The sequence below is a fragment of the Amblyomma maculatum genome, chromosome 10 (genome assembly GCF_055883805.1).
Source record: "Amblyomma maculatum isolate TAMU_Amacu chromosome 10, ASM5588380v1, whole genome shotgun sequence".
Classification (NCBI taxonomy): Eukaryota; Metazoa; Arthropoda; class Arachnida; order Ixodida; family Ixodidae; genus Amblyomma; species Amblyomma maculatum.
Window position 1 is genome coordinate 83,614,527 of NC_139353.1, and position 19,914 is coordinate 83,634,440.

Below are 19,914 nucleotides of genomic sequence, written 5' to 3' on the forward strand. Positions count from 1 at the left end.
TTTCAGGTTTTATATTTTTTTCAAATTCGAGCTCTATTTTTCAACTTCATAATAGGGAAGAAATGGGTTACTCTTTGAAACATTTCACAATTTAGGTTTTTTTGAGGTTATGCTTACAGGCTGTAATAATTTATCCATTCTTTTTAATCAGAGGTTGACAATTAGGGCTATGCTTGAAGTTGGTAAACAGGAACAAATTTGAGTTCCTAAATAATATTTCGGGAACGTCGCGTTTCTTTGGTAGTTCCCTATCTATCAGCCGCCTCTCGTCCGCTGTCAATCAGAGTAATTCTACTCAGCTTTCCCATAAATTGGGGAAAAACAAGGTTTTACTCGATTTTTCAGGAATATGTACGGGGTGTAAAAATTGGGTAAAACCCTAGCTATATTGCACAATTCTCTTCTATGTAATTGCAAACAGCACAAGGTGTATAATGAAGCTGCACTTGTGTACTTCCCTGAGGCCAGCAACATATGACACTTTATTATGTATACACGCGCTCATGGCTCTTCTTGTTTCAGGGAGTTAGTATGCAGAGTGACCACCTTCTATGTCCTTCAAAAGCTGTGTTGGTGTCTACTGCATCGACAAGTCTTTGCCCTTGCATGAGCTTGCTTACTTTCTTGAGAAACATGCATCAGTGAAGGAAAGAAAATGCTTATCCTCCAGTATTGCAATATCTGCATATGCAGTGTCAGATGATGTAATATTTCCGGAGGTTCAATGCTGATTGCCTTAGATGTTTAGTAGGCGACAGTCAGGAGTCTGGTTTGGTTTATGGAGTTTAACGTCCTAAAGGGACTCAGGCTACGAGAGATGCGTTAGTGGAGGGCTCTGGAAATTTCAACACCACCTGGGGTTCCTTGACGTGCACCGATATTGCACAGCACATGGGCGTCTAGTTTTTTGCCTCCATTAGAAAGCAACCGCCACATCAGGGATTCGATCCCGCATCCTTGTACATAGTAGTCGAGCACCCTAACCACTGCACCACCACGGCGGTACCCTTCGAGAGTTTGGTGGGACACAAAATCCAATTGGATCCGTAGGAAGCCAAGTAGTTTTCTTCCAGTGACTCCATCTGTTTACAAGCAGTCTGAAGTTTCAGTAATGTAATCAAAATTCAAATGGCTGCCTATATTAAAGTATTCATGTATGACCTATGGAGAGAGTGTTAAGGAAAGACAAGCTGTACAGGGTTTCATATATATATATGCATTTGTTTATTATCCTGTAAATAAATACTAATGTCTTATTTTGTCTAATGTCTAAAAACAGTACATTTTGCAAGGGCAACAAAATATTATTCAAATAAATAGCACAGCAGAAGATATACACATATAACTTAGCTTTTCTGAAGTGGGTTAGCCAAATAATCTCATGTGACCACATCAGTGAGCCTGAAGATTATATGCATATTTTTCATGTACAACTCAAGGAAATATCAGCATAGACAGCTAGATGCTCCACAACATCTCATTCACCCTTCACAAGAACATTCCATATATAACTCTGTGCCTGCTTATTCTAGCCGTATATGCACAACCTGATAAAAGAGCATTAGCAAATGTGTGTCTGCGAATGTAGGAAGCCGTAAAAATGGCAGGTTGAAAAATGTGTGCCCACTGAATAGGAACTACCTTGTCATGGGCAGCTCTTGTGGGAGTAAATGTTAAAACAGTTATAGACATTTTGCATACAATAGGCAAGCAATAAATACAACACATCACAGTACATATTTAAAAAATCAACACACTGCAGGTTTGCTCATTTGTTATGTCAAATATATTGTCAAATAAATAGATATTACAAAATCTCAAAAAGTAGCATAGGAAAAAAATTCGCTTTTTCCTCTGCCAATAAAAATCAAAGAAAAAAATGAAGACTAAAATGAAGCAAACCCACAATGTGTCTGTACAGCGTTGAAGTGAAATATGAAAGTGACTAGACAATGAAATATCTTGAACGCCCATAAAGCGCCGGAGTTGACACAAGCACTTCATACAAGGTATAACAAAAAACAAAACATACACAGAAAAGCTCTGTTTTATAAAATGATATAAATGTGAGTCAACAAAACCTTCGCTGAAGGCTTCTGACAATGAAATATCTTGAACCGATAAGCCTATAAAGCATGACACCTGAGTTGGCACAAGCAATGCGTACCAGATATAACAAAAACAAAACATACACACAAAAGCTGTTTTAAAATGATATAAATGTGAGTCAACAAAAACTTAGCTGAAGGCTTTAGACAATAAAATATCTTGAACCAATAAGCCTACAAAGCATGACACCCGAGTTGGCACAAAGAATTCATACAAGGTATAACAAAAACAAAATAAACACACAAAAGCTTCGGTTTAAAATGATATAAATATGAGTCAACAAAAACTTATCTGAAGGCTTGAAGGCAATCAGCTAGGTGTCCATGAACACTTAGCTGATAGCCTTCAGTGGTACGCAAAGAAAGTTTGTTTAGCAGGCTAGGGTGCTCAAATTTGTGTACGCACACACAGCTCTATATTTCACACCTAATACAGGTACTCCAAATACCGTACAGCAGTGACTTGTCATGCTGGGAACATATTTCATTTTGTTCGATAATAAAATACCAGCTGACTACACGAGAAAATGATGCAATAAATAAAACAGCACAGAGAATAGAAATGATGCACTAAAGAAGACAGGAGAGAGGTTAGAAGAAAAGGACTGAGTAATAAGAAATAACATCCTTCTAGCAATAACATCGATCCCTATAGGTAGGTAGATGCGATGAGGCCCTCGGGTTGACAGTAAGTTGAGTAAAGTTCATGAGTGAAACACTTTCAGTATTGTACAGCGTTAAATGTTTTGCACTCAGTGTTTGTGCTGTATGTACATGTGAATTTTTTAAAATAAATACCTATTTTTATGAATCACCTAGTCCATAACACACTTTCGGTATTAGCTATACAACATTGAACTGCCTTGCATTCACTGCCTGTAGAGTATATACATGTTAATATTTCAGTAAATACCTATATTATATACCTTCCTCTCAAGAGGAAAGTTTATAGCATCAGGGGCCACATATTCTTTTTTAGGTGGAATTAGAGTGGAAATGTGAAGGCTTGGTAATATCTCGTCAATGGCCCCTCCTTCCTTTAGTGGTAGCAACTGGTACAGTCAAAAATTATGAGTACATTCCATCTGATTCTGAAAATCTGGCTGCACGAGAAATGGGGTATGGGGCATCCCAGAGAACTGCAGAGATCTGTACTCTAAATATAGAAATAACCGACAGAGAGCCTGCCGCCAAAGTCCGGCAGTCCAACTGTGCCTTTCAAAGTGTGCTAAAAACTCGCTGTCAATTTATTTTCACGTTCAGAGCGTAGCTGGCTCTAGTGCACTACATAAAATTTCTCAAAACCTTTAATAGGTTCATTAAATTTCACCAGACCAGAGGTGAATAACGGGGCAACGATAATGAGATGAAATATGCGCGCTGCAACACGCACTGTAGCTGGTGCACTGCTCGGTTTCAAACACTTGTAAATGAGCTACAGCAAATAATGTCAAACTGTCAACTGGTGATAATCTTCTTCATTAAAATTATCTAGGGACCACTGTAGATTACTTATTTAGGGCAAACACTCTGCAGTCTTTTTGAAAATTGAGACAGAAAAGCATCACATATGCTCCCGTGTTCAGACTTAAATTCTAAAATGATCTGTGAAGCAGTTTTTTTTTTACTAGCGTTAGGCTTTAAATTTGATACCCAGAATTACAAAAAAAACAAGTGATGAACTTTATCTTTCAACACCTTGATCTCATGATGCAAGATAATAGGGGTAACTGTTAATGTATTTTTTTTTTAAATTTACTTACCAGGTTGCTGCTTTCATGGACAGGCGTCAAAAAGCTAGGCTTCCAAAAGCTAGGCTCTATGCATTATATGCATGTATGTTCAAATCGATCAGATTTCTACTTGGCGCGTATATGTGTTCGTAAATTATAGCCATGCTGGGAATGCACAGATTCGGATAATTCCTCACTGCAAGAATTGTATCAGCAGTTAAAGCCTTAGTGGGAATATCCATACAAAATGTCACAAGGTGTGGGGAAGCCAAAATGTTGTCATTGCTGCTGGTACACTTTAGTACTTCTTTTTCCGAGAATGATGATGTAGTGCTTCAGCAGTCAAAAGCAAAAGAAAACTTGCAGTCAAAAAGAAACTTGCAGAAAAGTGGGAAAAAAAAAAAAAAAAGTCGAAATGGAGAGGAAGGTTTTGAAACAGAGTTTTTGTGAGAAAGTTTTAGCTGAGTATAGTGATTTTCTGGCTTGAGAGCAATGTTGAGCAGCTCTAAAGAAGGGAAACACGGATTTGACCGCACAAAAAAAAAATACGCTGTTTGACACACGTCATTGCATTACTATACATGTGCCAATTTTCAACAGCTATGAATAGTGCTAACACCCTTTTAGAACAAATATGAATTTTCTGCTAACATCGCCGACTCATTTCTGTTTAGTATGCGTAGAGGCTGCACATGAGTAATATGTAGTTTGCTGATATACTGTAATCTTTGGTTCATGCAAAGGGAACAGAAATGTCTCGAAGCTATGCCTGTCAGCGATGCTTCAAGTAGTCTGCGTGAGGCAGAGTAGCACCTGACGTACACAAAAAATACAACAACAAATGCCTTCACAGAACAGTTTGCTACACAGAACATCATGATATATAGACCAGGTCTCCTAAAGAGATGACTTCACCTTCGGAAGACACGACAAAATACTCGGGAGCTTCTTTCAAGGGCTTAGTCGTCACAGTGTCGGTGATGAGGTTCACGTACGTCAATGTTGATGATGGTGGAACTGCTTGGTCGGATGAATGCTGAGACGATTCCTGCTGTGATGACCCAGCAGCCATCCAGTCCTCCCTCGATATGCCCTGTGGCGTGTTGGACACAGCTCAGAGGATTAGTTACAGGCCTTATGTGTCCACAGGGACACCAGTATCTGGGTGCCATTGAGTTTGGCCTTAATTCTTGGTGAATTATGTTTAAGGTGATTCCCCAAGATGGTGTGCATATCAGTTTAGTTTAGTTTAGTTTATGGGGTTTAATGTCCCAAAGCGACTAAGGCTATGCGAGATACAAGGTGTGCATATCAGTCAAGGTAGTAAATAGTCCATTCATCCATATGAGTTTAGCCTAGAAAGAAAATGCAATAGCTTTCACAAAAACTTCATAGCTGCAAAAAGAAAAAAAGAAAAAAGAAAAAGAAAATTAGTCTAGCTCAGCGGCACAAACCTGTACCAGTGCACAGCTGCCAAAGGTAGACTCTGACATGGTTTATGCAGATTCTAATTAGTTTCTCTATGCATACATTTGTGCTGCAAAGCAAGTGTACAACTTACTTTCTGAGCAAGCTCAGACGGGGTGTGTTGTGCACTGTATGGAACACCTACATACTAATGAACACTATCAGTGTATAGAGGGCTGCTCAATATGAAAGGAATGATCAGCGTGAACAAAAAGATAAATTCATTCATTATTTCTCAACTAAAGTAAAAAATGACTTTTGGATATTATAGGCTGAGAGGAATTCTATAAACAGGAAGAAGTGTGCGTGTCACACATAATTACGAAGTACCCGTTTATTCAATGCTCAAAATGCTCCCTTTCATGTTGAGTGACCCTGTGCATTGCCGACAATGAACTTAAAGGAAGATATATCGATTTCATAGGATGTACTGCCCAGTTGGCAACGCTATTTAATTACTCTTGTTCCTGTGAGTGTCTAGCCTCCTGTGGCAGTGATAGTTACTTGACTGACTGATGCCTTTATATATATGTTAGAACTCCCATAATATACACTAAGATACTTTCCGGTGTATAAGACGTTCTTTTTTACAAATATTTTGATGCTGCATCATTTACAAGGGTGCACCTTATATGCGCGATGGCTGCACAAACATGTCTAGTCAGGTTCCTAACCATCTAAATTAAGTCTTATAGAAGGATGCATCTTATATACCAAATGTTTCATTAAAAGCCTCTGAACCTGAGTGGTGTGTCTTGTACACTGGAAAATGCATACTGGAATATTATACATCTATAATTTGTGGTTCTACTCTTGGGTGTGGCTGTGTGGAGCAGAGGAGGCAAATAGCAAATGAACTGACACTGCCCAGGACACCTAGAGAAAACTGGGCTCGACTTTGAACGTTGCCTTCAGTACCATACCTTGACTCATCTTTCTTTCTAGTCCAAATCATGTGACTACAGATATGTGCAAATTGTCATCAAATTTGTGGAACATCATTACTGAAGCTAATACAGACATCTTGCACAATGAAGTAGTTTGTGAGAGAATCGACTCATGGGATAGAAGTCTCCGATGTGAATAGTGTTGCTTTTTCCTTTTATTCCAACTCTGATGAAAGCCATAGCTTCTAGAATAATAGGCTCTCTGGAAGTGGCCTTTAAATGCATATTTATAGTAGCATTTGACACAATCTGAGATACCTTTTGCATGGATATGCTTTGACAAGTGAAGCGTTTCCTTTTTTAGTTCTTTTTGAAGATTGTTGGGTGAAGAACTGTACGTAAACAAACTTTGTTATATGCAGACTGCACTGCACTGAACTGCTGGATAAATTGAACAAATGTTTGCATCCTGGCCTTCATTTTCCTGAAATTTAACTGCTTGAACATTCCTAACTTGTTGTTGTTTTTTTTTAATGCCCAAATAGAGACAGGTGTGGCTGCAGTTAAAACCCATTTCCTTGACATTACACGATAACATTGGTGAAAATTGACCTTATCTAAAATTAAAAAACTCTTCAGATGCGGGCAAAAAGCAATGGCTTATACTCCTGCTCTGAAAGCTTCACATTAAAAGAAAAAAATTGGAAGAGTGAGTCTTGCAAGAACATGTTTGAAGGTTTGAAGGTTTATTTCCACAACTGGTGTTGCGAGGACAGCCAGGGAAAAAGCTGTATAGACAGCTTGAGAGGTCCTGACCACAGCGGTTTACATTTTAGGACTGAAAGTGGTGTGTGGTCGGTTAAAAAAAAAGAGTATACTGCTGTGAAGCTTTCTATTCTTTGTATCTTAATGCTCAAAGCTGTCAACATGCAGCTTTATCAGTTTGCAATAAAGCTGCATGCCAGCAGTCACTTTGTGATGCGAGAATATGTTTAGTACTTAAACTGAAGGAAAGGTGCAATAATCATCTCTATTCATTGTGGACACCTAAACTACACCAGGAGGGAAGGGAAGAAAAGACTAAGAGGGCTGTGGAGTGCTCCGGCTTACCCACTTGAACTTCCTTAAAGTAGACATCTGCAGTGCATATGCTCACTTCTCATAGTTAGGTAAGTGGGGCCACATGATTGGGTTTAAAAGAATCAACCATGACTGCTATGATGACAGTGATGATTATAAACTCAAATTTGATCTCCCTTTTGCATCATTTTACAGGAAATGTTTAGTTTAGTTTACGATGTCTAATGTCCCAGAGTGACTCTGGCTATGAGAGACGCCGTAGTGGAATGCTTCGAAAATTTAGACCACCTGGCGTTCTTTAACGTGCATTGACATCGCACAACACATGGGTGCCTCGCTTTTTGCTTCCATTAAAAAGCACCTGCCATGGCCGGGATTTGATCCCGCATCCTTGCGTTCAGCAGTCGAGCGCCGTAACCACTGACCCACCGCAGCATGGCCATTGTACAGGACACTTAGGCTGGAGACAGGCAAATCACATAGTATAATGACATGCAGCTTGACTTTTTAAGGAAACTTTCAGATTTGTGTCGCAGATTTGAAAAATGAGAACTGCCCCTCTGTGGTGGTACAATGGTTAGGGCGCTCAGCTGCTGTGCCCAAGGATGTGAGACCGAATCTGATGGGTGCAGCCACTTTTCGATGGAAATGAAAAGCAAGAGGCCCATGTGCTGTGCGATGTTGACGCACATTAAAGAACCCCAGATGGTCAAAATTTCTGGTGCCCTCCACTATGGCATCTCGATCATAGCCTGAGTTGCTTTGGAACATTAGACCCCATAAACCAAGCCAAACCAAAAATGAGAAAAAAAAGATATCATACAGAGTGATCACATCATCTGCACAAAAGTGGAGCTTAGTAGTACACGCATATACAGAGAAGCAAACGAATTATTGTTGCGAAAGCAACACTACGCCAGCCGCTTCGCCTCTTCAGCGTGGTCGCACCTCTGTCGTGGCTCCGACTCCACGAATGGCCTTGAGCCAAGAAGAAGAAGAAGAAAAAAGAAGCAGGAAAAAGAAGTAGGAGAAGAAGAAAAAGAAGAGGATGAAGAAGCTGGCGATAACAACAACTCGGTAGTTGCCACCCTGGTAGAAACGAACGACAACAGTGAGCTGCCCGCAGCGAAAGCTTTTGCTCCCCATCCGGTTCAGCAGCGTTGAACCCCCTCTATATTTTTTTCCTTTTCACTCATCTTCCTATTTTTAAACCGTGATTAAAGCAAAGATGCGCACTCACATACAGTTCCCATTCTTCATTTTCTTCCTTGGTATGGCACATATCTGACGGGAAATCCACATCTGGTACAATCGCATCGTCACTGCTGCTACGACGAGCCTTAGGAGGCCTCTTGTCTTTGTGTCCACGCGCAAACTTTTCAGTATGCTTAGAAGGGGGCTGCACCTGAAAACGTAATATGCAAGAACACCAACTCATGCATGCAGGTGGTACAGGGTTCTTGAAAGCAAAAAACTGGTGCAAGTACAGCCGTCCTAGAATGCATTAACAAATTCACATCATTCATGGATGAGTAGTTTATAAATGGCCAGAGTCTGAATATGAATAGTGAATGGTAATTTCTAATACACAGCAAACTGTCATTAATTCAAAGTACAGCCTAATTAAAGCATCCAGTTTAAGTGCAGTTTATTGGAACAATATTTGGTTTGTTTTAACTTCGACAATGAAATGGAAATGGAACCTTGAAAAGCTTCTTTGTCAGTCACAATAACTGCCTTGGAACTGCTATAGTGTCCCTATCACCAACACTGTCCTGAGAAAAATTCTTCTTGACTCACAACAGGGCGCAGAGCATTTAAATTTCAGTGTTAAATTTGTTCCACCTTGTATCCTTTCCTCCATTTTTCCTCAGCTTGTGTCTCTGGAAACATCATCTTTTAAGGATGTGTTCATGGTTATCATTAATAACAGCAACAATAACAATGGCAGCCTTTATTTGCACTGAGCATATGATGGCTTAGTCTTTTCTCGTGACACTGCCGTGACGAACAGCTTCAGCAGCCATATATGAGCAACTGTGGTGGGAGTGTGAACGGCAGGGTGCATACCGGCTTACTGTGCGCCCTCTTCATGGGTGCTGTGTTCTATGTAGGACTGCATAAGTTGGCTGAGATGTTAGAAATGAAAGTACCTGACCGATGAACAAGTTAGGTTTCAAAGTTCAGTGACTTGAACGTGATACGGTCTAGCCACACGCACACTCGCAGGTTAAAAATTTCCATGCTTTTCAATCTGGCTGGTATGCTTCAGCAAATGACTTCAATAGCTATAACTTGAATAGCTGGTTTATTCAAACAGAGGCTTTTGTTCCATCAGTATCACAGGTATTAAAGAAGCTCTCCTTAATTTGACCTCTGCACAATTTGAAGAAACCTCCCCTTAAAATCTGAATTATCAAGGAGTCAACTGCAATACGTTTTAGAAGGTTTGAAGTATGTTGCACACAGTGCTCAAGTGCTGGAAACAATGCAAAAGAACAAATTGTGTCGGGGGCACATTTATGGGTTACTCTTAGATTGGGCAGTTTCATCTCCGAGTCATGCATTTTGTTACTGTTTTTTTGCAGAAAGTGGTCCTTAACGTGATTTTGAGTGGTGCCCGGGGTAGGGGGGGAGGGGGGGGGGGCAGCAAAGACTTCAGCTAGGTGAGCATCAGTTATACAGTACCGCTGTGATGCAAAAGGAATTGCCTGGATATGCCATTATTCAAGATCAAGGCGAAAGAGGAGTAGAAGGAAAAATAATCCTTATTGCTATTCTGAACTCAAAGGGACACTGGGGAGCAATAGGAAAATAGGAGCTGCCCTGTATCGATAGGGTACTAGTATGTTCGGATTGCAGAGAGACCACTCTCTCTGATAAAGGATCTTTTATAAGCTGGAAAAGATAGAAACCAAGATATCATCGCTGGCCGATTTCACAAGTAAAATGCATGCATTGACACTGATTTTTGGGCACAGAACTCCACATACTCGCTGTCATTTATTAAAGAAAATAATGGCAGCATATTCTTTGCAGTATTGACATCATTACTTTGAATCAAATGGCAAGAAGGTCTTTAAATCTAATCCTGTCGCTGATGCCGGACAAAGAAACATAGCTGAAAGAACTATAGGTGATCAATTTTTGCCATGAACAAACTCTAATCGGATCATAAGAATGCTACAGTTAAAGCTCATATTTGGCAAAGAACTGTGGGGTTTAGAGGGGGAACGGTCTTCCGCCCCGCTCACACTCCGCAGGTGCAGCGGCCTCGCTAGCGACCCGCGGAGGGGAACAAAGGGACAAAAGAGGGGGAAGACACAGCGGTAATACTCCAATGCTATTTATTGCACTTGTAAATAATACAGAGCATGCCGGCTAGCTATACATCAACAAGGTTTTCCTTGGAAGGGCAAGGCTACGTAAGAAGGACTTTTGACTCACCGGCTGGGGAATGGGGGTGCGACTTCGGCGGCGGACATTTGCACGCGCCGTGAATATGGCGGCCGGGATCTCCCGTGCGCGCCGCATTCTTCGGACGAAGCCATACCACGACGTTTGCCGCGGGAGGCGGCGAGAGCGTGCGGTATTTACCGGTCGCTTCGCCGTTGGGAACCAGAAGATGGGCGGTCGTGCACGACGGGTCCTCCCGTGTGCGCAGCGTACTCCGTGCCCGCTATCCCCCGGCATTTGCCGGGAGAGGCGGCGGGAGACGACCGCTCTCGCTGCCGGCTGGATCCAGAATCTCTCTCGTCTTCTCGCGGGAACCCGCGTAGACCTCTTGGCGGTGCACCCCTCGCTGGTCTCCTTCTCCCAAGGGGAGGTATTTACCTCCTCTCCCAGCCGGCGCTGCCATGAAGCTCGTTGGGGTGGTTGTGGTCGGTCGCGGCGAAGGGGCAGGAAACTGGTTTTCCACATCCCTCCCTCCTTAAATGTTCACCCATGGTTGTCGAGAGCCGCTCCTTGGACGCCATCCGCGAGGTAAACACCAGGCTTAGCAGGGCGATCCAAACGTTGGTGTCATCCGACGAGCAGCAAGGTGAAGGGGCCCCCCTGTCCATCGGCAGGTCCCAGAAGCCAGCATGACGGGAGGGTGTTGTTCCCGCTGACGCGCCTTTGTTGGCAGGTAGGGGTTGGCCTCCTCTCCCGTCAAGCCGGACTGGTTCCGTGAGACTCCGAGCTTCGGTGATTCACGGCCACAGGGCAGCAGGCAGGAACGTAAACAATGGCGGCAGGTCCAGGCGGTTTCACTTGATATCTGCACAACCCTCCGGATCTCCAAAAAGGTTGAATAAATTGAGCAAAATGACCATTTGGTAAAATGCGGACCAATGCGAGTGCCAAACAATTTTATCCGGCACCGCACTGCGTTCCGTTAATCCGAACGAAGCACGGGCATCCGCAGTTCGTTTGCCGGCATAATAATCTGGTTCCACAAAATTTCCGATTCTCCTTCTCAGCTCAAAAATACCAAGTTCATTTGAACGAAGTTAGCTTTCTCTAATTCAGCGAGATGTTCGGCTACAGCGAGGTCAATATAAAACAAGCAAACCGCATTTGCGCATGCTGTATGCCACGGTTAGCCTGTCCTCCGATGTGCGACAGGCAGCTCCCAAAAAGAGCCTTAAGCCTACTCGCTCTAGCGCTAAGGACAATAGCTAGAACGCAGCGCCGCGAGGATGTGCATCTCCGCCAAGGAACCCAGGGTGACCCTACTCGCTCGCTGCCATCCAAAGGCAACTTCTGAGCGAACGGCGCCCACCGCGTCCAGCGGTGTCGGAGCGCCCCGGTGCTTTCCGGCAATCACGGCTGCAATACCAGTCAGCCGATTGCGGCACCTGGCTCCCAGAGCCAAAGAGGCAGAAGAGGAAATATTTACAACTATATACAAGAAAAGTAGGGCCACCGTCCCGGCTGAGGCACTCACTCGCTTCCGGCGTGCTGTTCTCCGTGGACGGCTCGGTCTCGTGCTCCATGTACGGACCTCGTGGCTGTACCTCTCAAAGGCCTCGGAAGTCGGCACACACAAACACACACGCACACACACACTCACAAATAAAAATGCTCCACACACATAAACACACGCACACACACACACACAAATACACGCACGACCATTTGTTCTCGCTGCAACTCCTCCCACCTCGCCGTCAAGAAAGCATATTAGCCTTGCTAGCATAGCGATGTCGGGTCAGGCCTAATGTTAGTCCGGGCAGGCACTCCACGCCGCGAACTGACTATCGTTCTTTGTCCCTAGGGAGGGGTAACTAGCTCAAGTGCTTCTGCACGAGAGAACCACGTTGAGGCGCCATTGTGGTAATATGAGAGGGACGGTCTTCCGCCCCGCTCCTAACTCCACAGGTGCTGCGTCCTCGCTAGCGACCCGCGGAGGGGAACAAAGGGGACAAAGGACGGGGACAACACATAGTTAATACTCGAATGCTATTTATTGCACTTGCAAATAATACAGAGCATGCCGGCTAGCTATACATCAACAAGGTTTTCCTTGGAAGGGCAAGGCTACGTAAGAAGGACTTTTGACTCACCGGCTGGGGAATGGGGGTGCGACTTCGGCGGCGGACATTTGAACGCGCCGTGAATATGGCGGCCGGGATCTCCCGTGCGCGCCGCATTCTTCGGACGAAGCCGTACCACGGCGTTTGCCGCGGGAGGCGGCGAGAGCGTGCGGTATTTACCGGTCGCTTCGCCGTTGGGAACCAGAAGATGGGCGGTCGTGCACGACGGGTCCTCCCGTGTGCGCAGCGTACTCCGTGCCCGCTATCCCCCGGCATTTGCCGGGAGAGGCGGCGGGAGACGACCGCTCTCGTTGCCGGCTAGATCCAGAAGCTCTCTCGTCTTCTCGCGGGAACCCGCGTAGACCTCTTGGCGGTGCACCCCTCGCTGGTCTCCTTCTCCCAAGGGGAGGTATTTACCTCCTCTCCCAGCCGGCGCTGCCATGAAGCTCGTTGGGGTGGTTGTGGTCGGTCGCGGCGAAGGGGCAGGAAACTGGTTTTCCACAGAACATACCTTATAGAATATAGAGCCGAAGAAGGTTCAAACATTAGCTTCATGAATGTTCTCTGCATGCACAAATACTACTTTGGTGAGTCCAGTATTAAAATTGAATGCTACCATAATGAAGCAAATACTTGTTCGCTAGAGCGACATTATAACAGAGGTCATGCCACAGCATATGAGCAGCATTGAGCACACGATCGGTCATGTATTGGTCTCATACCATTTACTTGATGGCATAAAATGTCACACACAAACGACACATGTCTGACACAAAGGAGCTTCCACTGCAAATATTGCAAAAAACATGAGCATGGGGAGTTAACAGTTCTCAACACTGAGCAAATCGCAGCTAATGCGCACTTGATTTCTTATATCTGAAAAGCTAGAATATGTGGAACCCTGAAAGAGGGTGAAACAAATAAAGAATGTGCAAGTGCACTCTATATGACCTGCAATGCATTGGCAGCGGTTGAACTGAGCTCAGTATCTGCTTACAAGAGATCAATGTGCCTTCTGGCATACATGGATGCTACACTATTCATTTTATTAACCACTAAGTGGACATTTTGCCAGCATCACTATATGCTCCCATTGGTTTGTGAACACAGCTCCTATCACATCTTTTGCATTGCATCTCACACTGAGCATGATTGCAGGGAATTTCCAAACAGTGGCTTAATTGGCTTCTTCCATGCCAGGGTGATCAGTCACCTTTTTCCGGCAGGCTCTGGAAGCCTTCTTGGTAGAAGCCTTCATGGCTTTGATCAGTCGGTGATCATGGCTCGTTGCAAACAGGTCGCAATGAGGTGGGATGTCTCTCCGGCGGATGACACACATTGTGTGGATGGTTTCCTCCAAGTACTTGTAGTACTCGATCGTTCCTCTGAGCTGCGAACTCTGGAAGGATACACGAGGTATGTGTGTTCGGTCGTATGTCATGGTGGCAAGCTCATTGCAACAACAGCATTTGTAGTCAACACTTCAAGCCCAATTTTAGTGTACTCAAAGCTTACCACACCATCAACGAAAGGAGTAATCTATATAGTGATGCTAGTACATATGCAATTCAATATGAGAAATTACCAAGCAGAGGGCTACTCTCAATTAATAAATTAATATCAGCCATCTGGAGTTCTTTAGCATCCACTCGCATCGCACAGCATGCAGGCGTCATTTTCATTAATTTTGCTAAAATGCAGCCACCATGAGATTTGGTTTCACATTTATCGTTGTGGTCGACATGTGAACGCCACATATCCACTAATGACGAATTACAATCGGCTCGGCGATCTGGAGCCTGGACCTATGAAGAAATGTTTGAGGGGCTCTAAGAAGATCATGTCACTGTTGTCCAATCAGAATTCGAGATCTGATCCACCTCAAACAGATCTTCAGTTCCATGAAGCTAAGAACTTGCTCTGGATTGCTGAATGTAATCAGCTGTATATATATATGTGTCACTGCAGTGGGTAGATATGATTTGAAGTTTACTCTCTGCTCCCATTGAGCAGTAGAGACATGCAACACACTTTTTGCATGCAGTGAAGTTTTGTTTGTTCAAAACTTTATAAACTTGAGCTGGTGTCTTCACCTCGTCGACATCAAATGCATAAAAAATTACAGCTACTGTTCAGACTAATTCCATATTTCAAGATAACTTTTCCTCCCTCTGATTTCAGCTCACACAATATAGAACCCTTTTGCGATTCGAAAAGGAAGGGACATGTCCTCCTGACAAGGTCGACTGACCTCAGAGGACAACGAAAATGCAGCGACAGTGGCAACGTCAGCAATGAGAACAATGTTCATAACTATACATTTGTACTCAATGAATATGTGAAAATATAAAGATATTTCCAAATTCACAGCTGTAATGTGGAGGAATTTCTGTAGTTAGGCTGTGCAGCAGGCAAAGAATGAATTGTGAAAAACCGGTGAACAGCAAAAAAAAGAAATAAAAACATGAGTAGTAGGGGAAAACAACACAAAAACGTGTTTAGTAAAAATCGAGCATACAGTGATATAGAGATTAAAAATTTGTGCTTGAATTTACGAGCTGTATTAGTTTGCTGCTCTATATCTCACGTTAGTCTACCAGCTCAGGTCCACTGTGTGATCTACTGGCCACTTATTCTCAGTGCGTCACCTAAACCCTCTATGAGCAAATATATATTGACACAATACTACAGAGAATGCTCAAGATGAATGAAATTAGTTTTAAAAATGTGGCTTTAAATGAAAAATGTCTGCATCTCTGACATGCATGCTGTAGCTATCTGGCTATTGACAATGACTTATACCTAGTCAAAGGATACAACCAACACGGAAAAGAAGCCAGGGGCAGGGTAAGATGCCTGTAGTGTCTGATTAACACAGCTTCGAGATTCAGTGCACTGGCTACTAGCTTCTTTAACGTCCTCTGCAGACCAGGCCACTCCACCTTCTTGTTGTCTGGTAGCAAAACCCTGTTTGCTCTCATCGTCTACTAGTTAAGGCAGTTACTTTAGATGAGTAAGTTTCTATAATGCAAGTTGGGACAGTGGTATGAAACTATGCACTAACATCAAGAAACAATTTCATGTTCTTGTTACCACAATGGTTCACTCAGTTTTCCTCTAGCTCTAACCAGTACAACTTAATGCTAGCGTGACTACCCAGCCACCAAAAGTAAGCTTACACTTTTCTTTTTTTGTGTCTCCTCATTTTGCATGTTACTTTTTTATTCGTGATATTACTTAATTTTACAGTTAACAAGAACATCTTTGCTGTAAATACATGTGCATTAATTACTTGTAGACAGACTGTTCATGCTGACAAAAATGGCCAAGATAAATAAGTAACTTTTGGCGAGACAGAACTGCCACAGTTCATAACGAAAAAAAAAAAAAAAACATTAATTGGCCACTTGAAAATAATATTTCCAGAATAAATAAAAATTAAATCTCTGTTCTGAAGCAAGTATTGAAAAAGCTGACTGAATATAAAAAAAAATAAAAACTGAAAACTCCAATATCTGCAGTTGTAATAAAAACTGTAGCCTCATTCACAAGGTATGAGTGAACAGTTCTGTATATATTGCTGCCTTTCATAATTGCAATTGCATTCTGTCAAGGAAAATTCATTTTTTCATTTCATTTTACGTGACAGCATTAAATAAACTACCATTCCCTCTAGGAAGTGATGCTAACACAGAGATGATATTTGCCAAGTATGGCTTCCTTAGTGGCCTGTTCAGAGCAATATGATTTGAGTGACAACATGTGCAAACAATGAAGATTCTGCCTACTCCCTTTACCCCCATCCATGGCCATGAATCTTCCTATTAAATAAAGAATGTTCAATCAATCAATTCTGTCCTGATACCATTTGTATACCAAAGTCCTCGTGGTTTCCCCGAATCAGAGCGACGTATGTAGATTCACAATTTTTCCATTTTTCATTACTGTAGCAGACATTTCAACCTTGACAATTCCAGCACATCGAGAAGCTCTTGCGCTTTTAGTATAGTAACATGCTGGTGCTTGCTAATTTTTACAGAATAACACAAGTGCTGTGACAAAAATTATTTCTTCACCACTAATGATTTATCTAGGGAATGCAAGTGTGCTTTTTTACATGTGGAATTATGAGCCAAAGTCTGGTAGATCATGTACTGTCTCTGCCGAAAATAACCAAGCTGCGGAGTCTGCTTCTCATTAAACTAGTAGAGAATTCATACCACTTCTGGAGCAGTAAATCTCTGCAAAGTAAAGGTGATCCCCTATGCTCACTTCTTAAGACACCGTGATGTTCTGGGGATTGTTACTGACTTCATAATAGAAGTAAGAAACAAACCATGCAGCCTGGTTACTTTTGGAAAAGAAGGTACATCTTTGATATACGACGCCTTTGTCTGGCAAATATTTGCTGCCGTACCTGAACCTTTGTGCACAACGATGACGGTTACTACTGCATGTTGTACCACAAATTAAAGTCATGTGCATATTTGAACAACTAACAAAGCTGTCACAATATGTAACAGGAGTTGCTAGCAGTCGTATTACTAGAGTAATGTGAAGCGGTTATTACTTTGCAGTGTGACATCAGTAGCGTCAAGTATGTGCAAGAACAGTTCTTCACTCATTTTCATTCGGTGCAAAAAGTGAGCCATACTTTGGTCGCGTGGTCTGCAGCGTGAGATTCTGCGAGAAAAAAAAATTCCGCATTGCTTGCTTTGAGCAGCCCCGCCGGGGTGGCGCAGTGGTAAGACGCCTGACTACTGTGCCGGAGTTCCCGGGTTCGAACCCGACCTCGGCGGCTGTGTTTCGATGGAGGCGAAACGAAGTGGCGTCCGTGTGCTGTGCGATGTCCCCCCCCCCCCCCCCCCAGGTAGTCGAAATTACTCCGTAGCCCTCCACTACGGCTCCCCTTTCTCTCTTTCCACTTTCACTCCCACCTTCCTCCCTTCCCTTATGGCGCGGTTCAGGTGTCCACAGAGCAAGTGTGACAGATACTGCGCCTTTCTCTTCCTGTGAACCAACCTTTAACCTTCAACCTTTTGAGCAAAATCCACATGCAGAGCAATTGAAACGGGAGTTTCATTGCAGGGGAGTTGACATGTTAAAAGATGGTGTCAGAATATTGGAAAGGTTACGAATGGTAGATTTAGTTTGTGGGGTTTAACGTCCCAAAGCAACTCAAGCTATGATGGACACCGTAGTGGAGGGCTCCGGATATTTCGAGCACCTGGGGCTCTTTAATGTGCACGGCATCACACAGCACATGGAGGCCTTGTTTTGTCAGAAAAATAATGAATTACCGGCTAACCTGCAGTGATCATATTTGCCAAATAACTTTATCTGCAATGAGAAAAACTCGAGTTTTAAAGCACACATTAAAAGGTAGACCATGCAGTTGGAAAAAAATTAGCATATGAACCTATCATTCAGCCACAGCTCAAATGCAATGCCATGGTGTGGAACCCTCACACAAAAGAAGACATCAAGCAGGTAGAAAAAGTACAATGATGTGCTGTACGCTTCATTTATCAACAAATGCCAAAATTCTGATTCCCTATCGGTTCTTACATGGAAGGGAACCAAATAAAACAGCTGTGTACTCTACGAAAGCTAGCAAGATTAGAAATTTTTACACCTCTTAGTTCATTCTAAACTTGCTCTTGGCACATGTTGCTTATGCGTCATAGAAACTAGCACAACAGTACAATTCATAGAAAATCTGGAATCTCTGCAACACTTTATGCCACACCATCATTAACTTCAAAAACAAGGTACTCACACAACTTCAAACTCCCCATTTTGCCAAAACCAACAACAGCAAATTCTCTTTTTTTTTTTTTTTTCCCTCAAAAGTCTTAGAATTTACGGCCAGAGGAGGTTTTCATCAGTGAAAACTTCAAGAATGTCATTAAGAATATTTTTGACCATTGAGATTTTTTTTTAACGAGTTGTATTTTGTGATCTTTAAAAAAAAAATAAACCAAACTGCCTCATGTCTGTGCCTATCCATGCTTGAAAGTTATTTCTATAACTGGTACTTGTATACAACATGTAACCCATTCCCTACCCCCTCCCCCTTCTTGCTCGGGCCGAAAAAAGGTCTGCAAGCTGAGCAATGGCAATTTGGTGCGCCATCAACTTGGAGTACTGCATTTATGTACTTTTTTTAACGAAATGCTTACAGAACAGACGCAGCATTACCTTGCTCCTGAAGACTCTTCCGTTCAGCGGCAGTTGGTCCCCAAGACTCTCCAAGGTCTGCATCAAAAATCTGTGACGCGCTCTGCCAATTAAAGTGAATAAGAAAATGAATGCATATGACGAGTAAAAACGGGTCATGCTAAGCTATGCGCTGCAGGAGTGAGACATCCTACAATGCTCCGACAGGCTGAGTTTAGGCCACATACCCCGTTTCGGCATGCACGTACTGCATGCGTACATTATTTCTATATTTCGCATACGTACCTTTCTCTGGCACTGTGCAAAAGTTTTCGTGAGAATTCTGCCGTGTCTTTGAAGCGGCGCACATTTTTTTTCTAGAGCGAGGAGATAAAAATTGAACGCAACAAATTAGGTGCCGCCAAAATGAGCGCGCGCCAAAACAACGAGGGCGCCAAATAAGAGATCTCAGAACTCCAGTTTACACACCACATACTAAGCTTATACTGCTTGGTTCACGTGGTGGTTACATCATATCTAACCAGAATTTTGACCAATTAGGTGGCATAAAATTGTTACCTGACTAGATGCCTTCATCTCTATGTATCGTCTGCTTTGTGGTTCCCGCTACTTTCTCACGCTCAAGGCCTCAAGGCACCCCAAGCGGCCAAAACTCACTTCTATTGCACAAAATTGTTAGCTTACTCGTTTACCTACAAATAAAGTAAAAGAAAGAACCCAAAAAGTTGCTTTTTGAAAGTATACACTTGTCTGAAGTTGTTTAAGATGTTATAGTAATACCGAAAGCGTTACGTGTAACACTTGACGCCTCTTCGGCCTTCAGTCCGTCTGGTCCGTCTACCTTCTCCTTTAGTGCGTGATGCAATGCGAGCGAAAGGTCACTTTTGAGCGGCCACAATCCAGATGTGCTGTTCTTAACTATTTCTAAGGGCTCGCCATG

At 42.9% G+C, this 19,914-nt stretch overlaps 1 protein-coding gene across 2 annotated transcripts; it reads right to left on the reverse strand.

The window, feature by feature from the left end:
- Positions 1 to 1,232: 1,232 nt before the first annotated feature.
- On the reverse strand, positions 1,233 to 19,863 carry LOC146176903 (uncharacterized). Of its 2 annotated transcripts, none has more exons than XM_084583026.1 (6): positions 19,755 to 19,863; positions 19,260 to 19,330; positions 18,996 to 19,077; positions 14,008 to 14,193; positions 8,516 to 8,680; positions 1,233 to 4,934 (listed from the first exon to the last, which is right to left on the reverse strand). In XM_084583026.1, exons 3-6 carry the CDS (start codon positions 19,056 to 19,058, stop codon positions 4,716 to 4,718), a joined length of 633 nt encoding a protein of 210 aa, XP_084439152.1. In that variant the 5' UTR covers positions 19,059 to 19,077; positions 19,260 to 19,330; positions 19,755 to 19,863; the 3' UTR covers positions 1,233 to 4,715. The 2 variants fall into 2 exon arrangements, with proteins under 2 accessions (XP_084439152.1, XP_084439151.1); XM_084583025.1 differs by lacking the exon at positions 19,755 to 19,863 and adding an exon at positions 19,533 to 19,726.
- Positions 19,864 to 19,914: the final 51 nt, after the last annotated feature.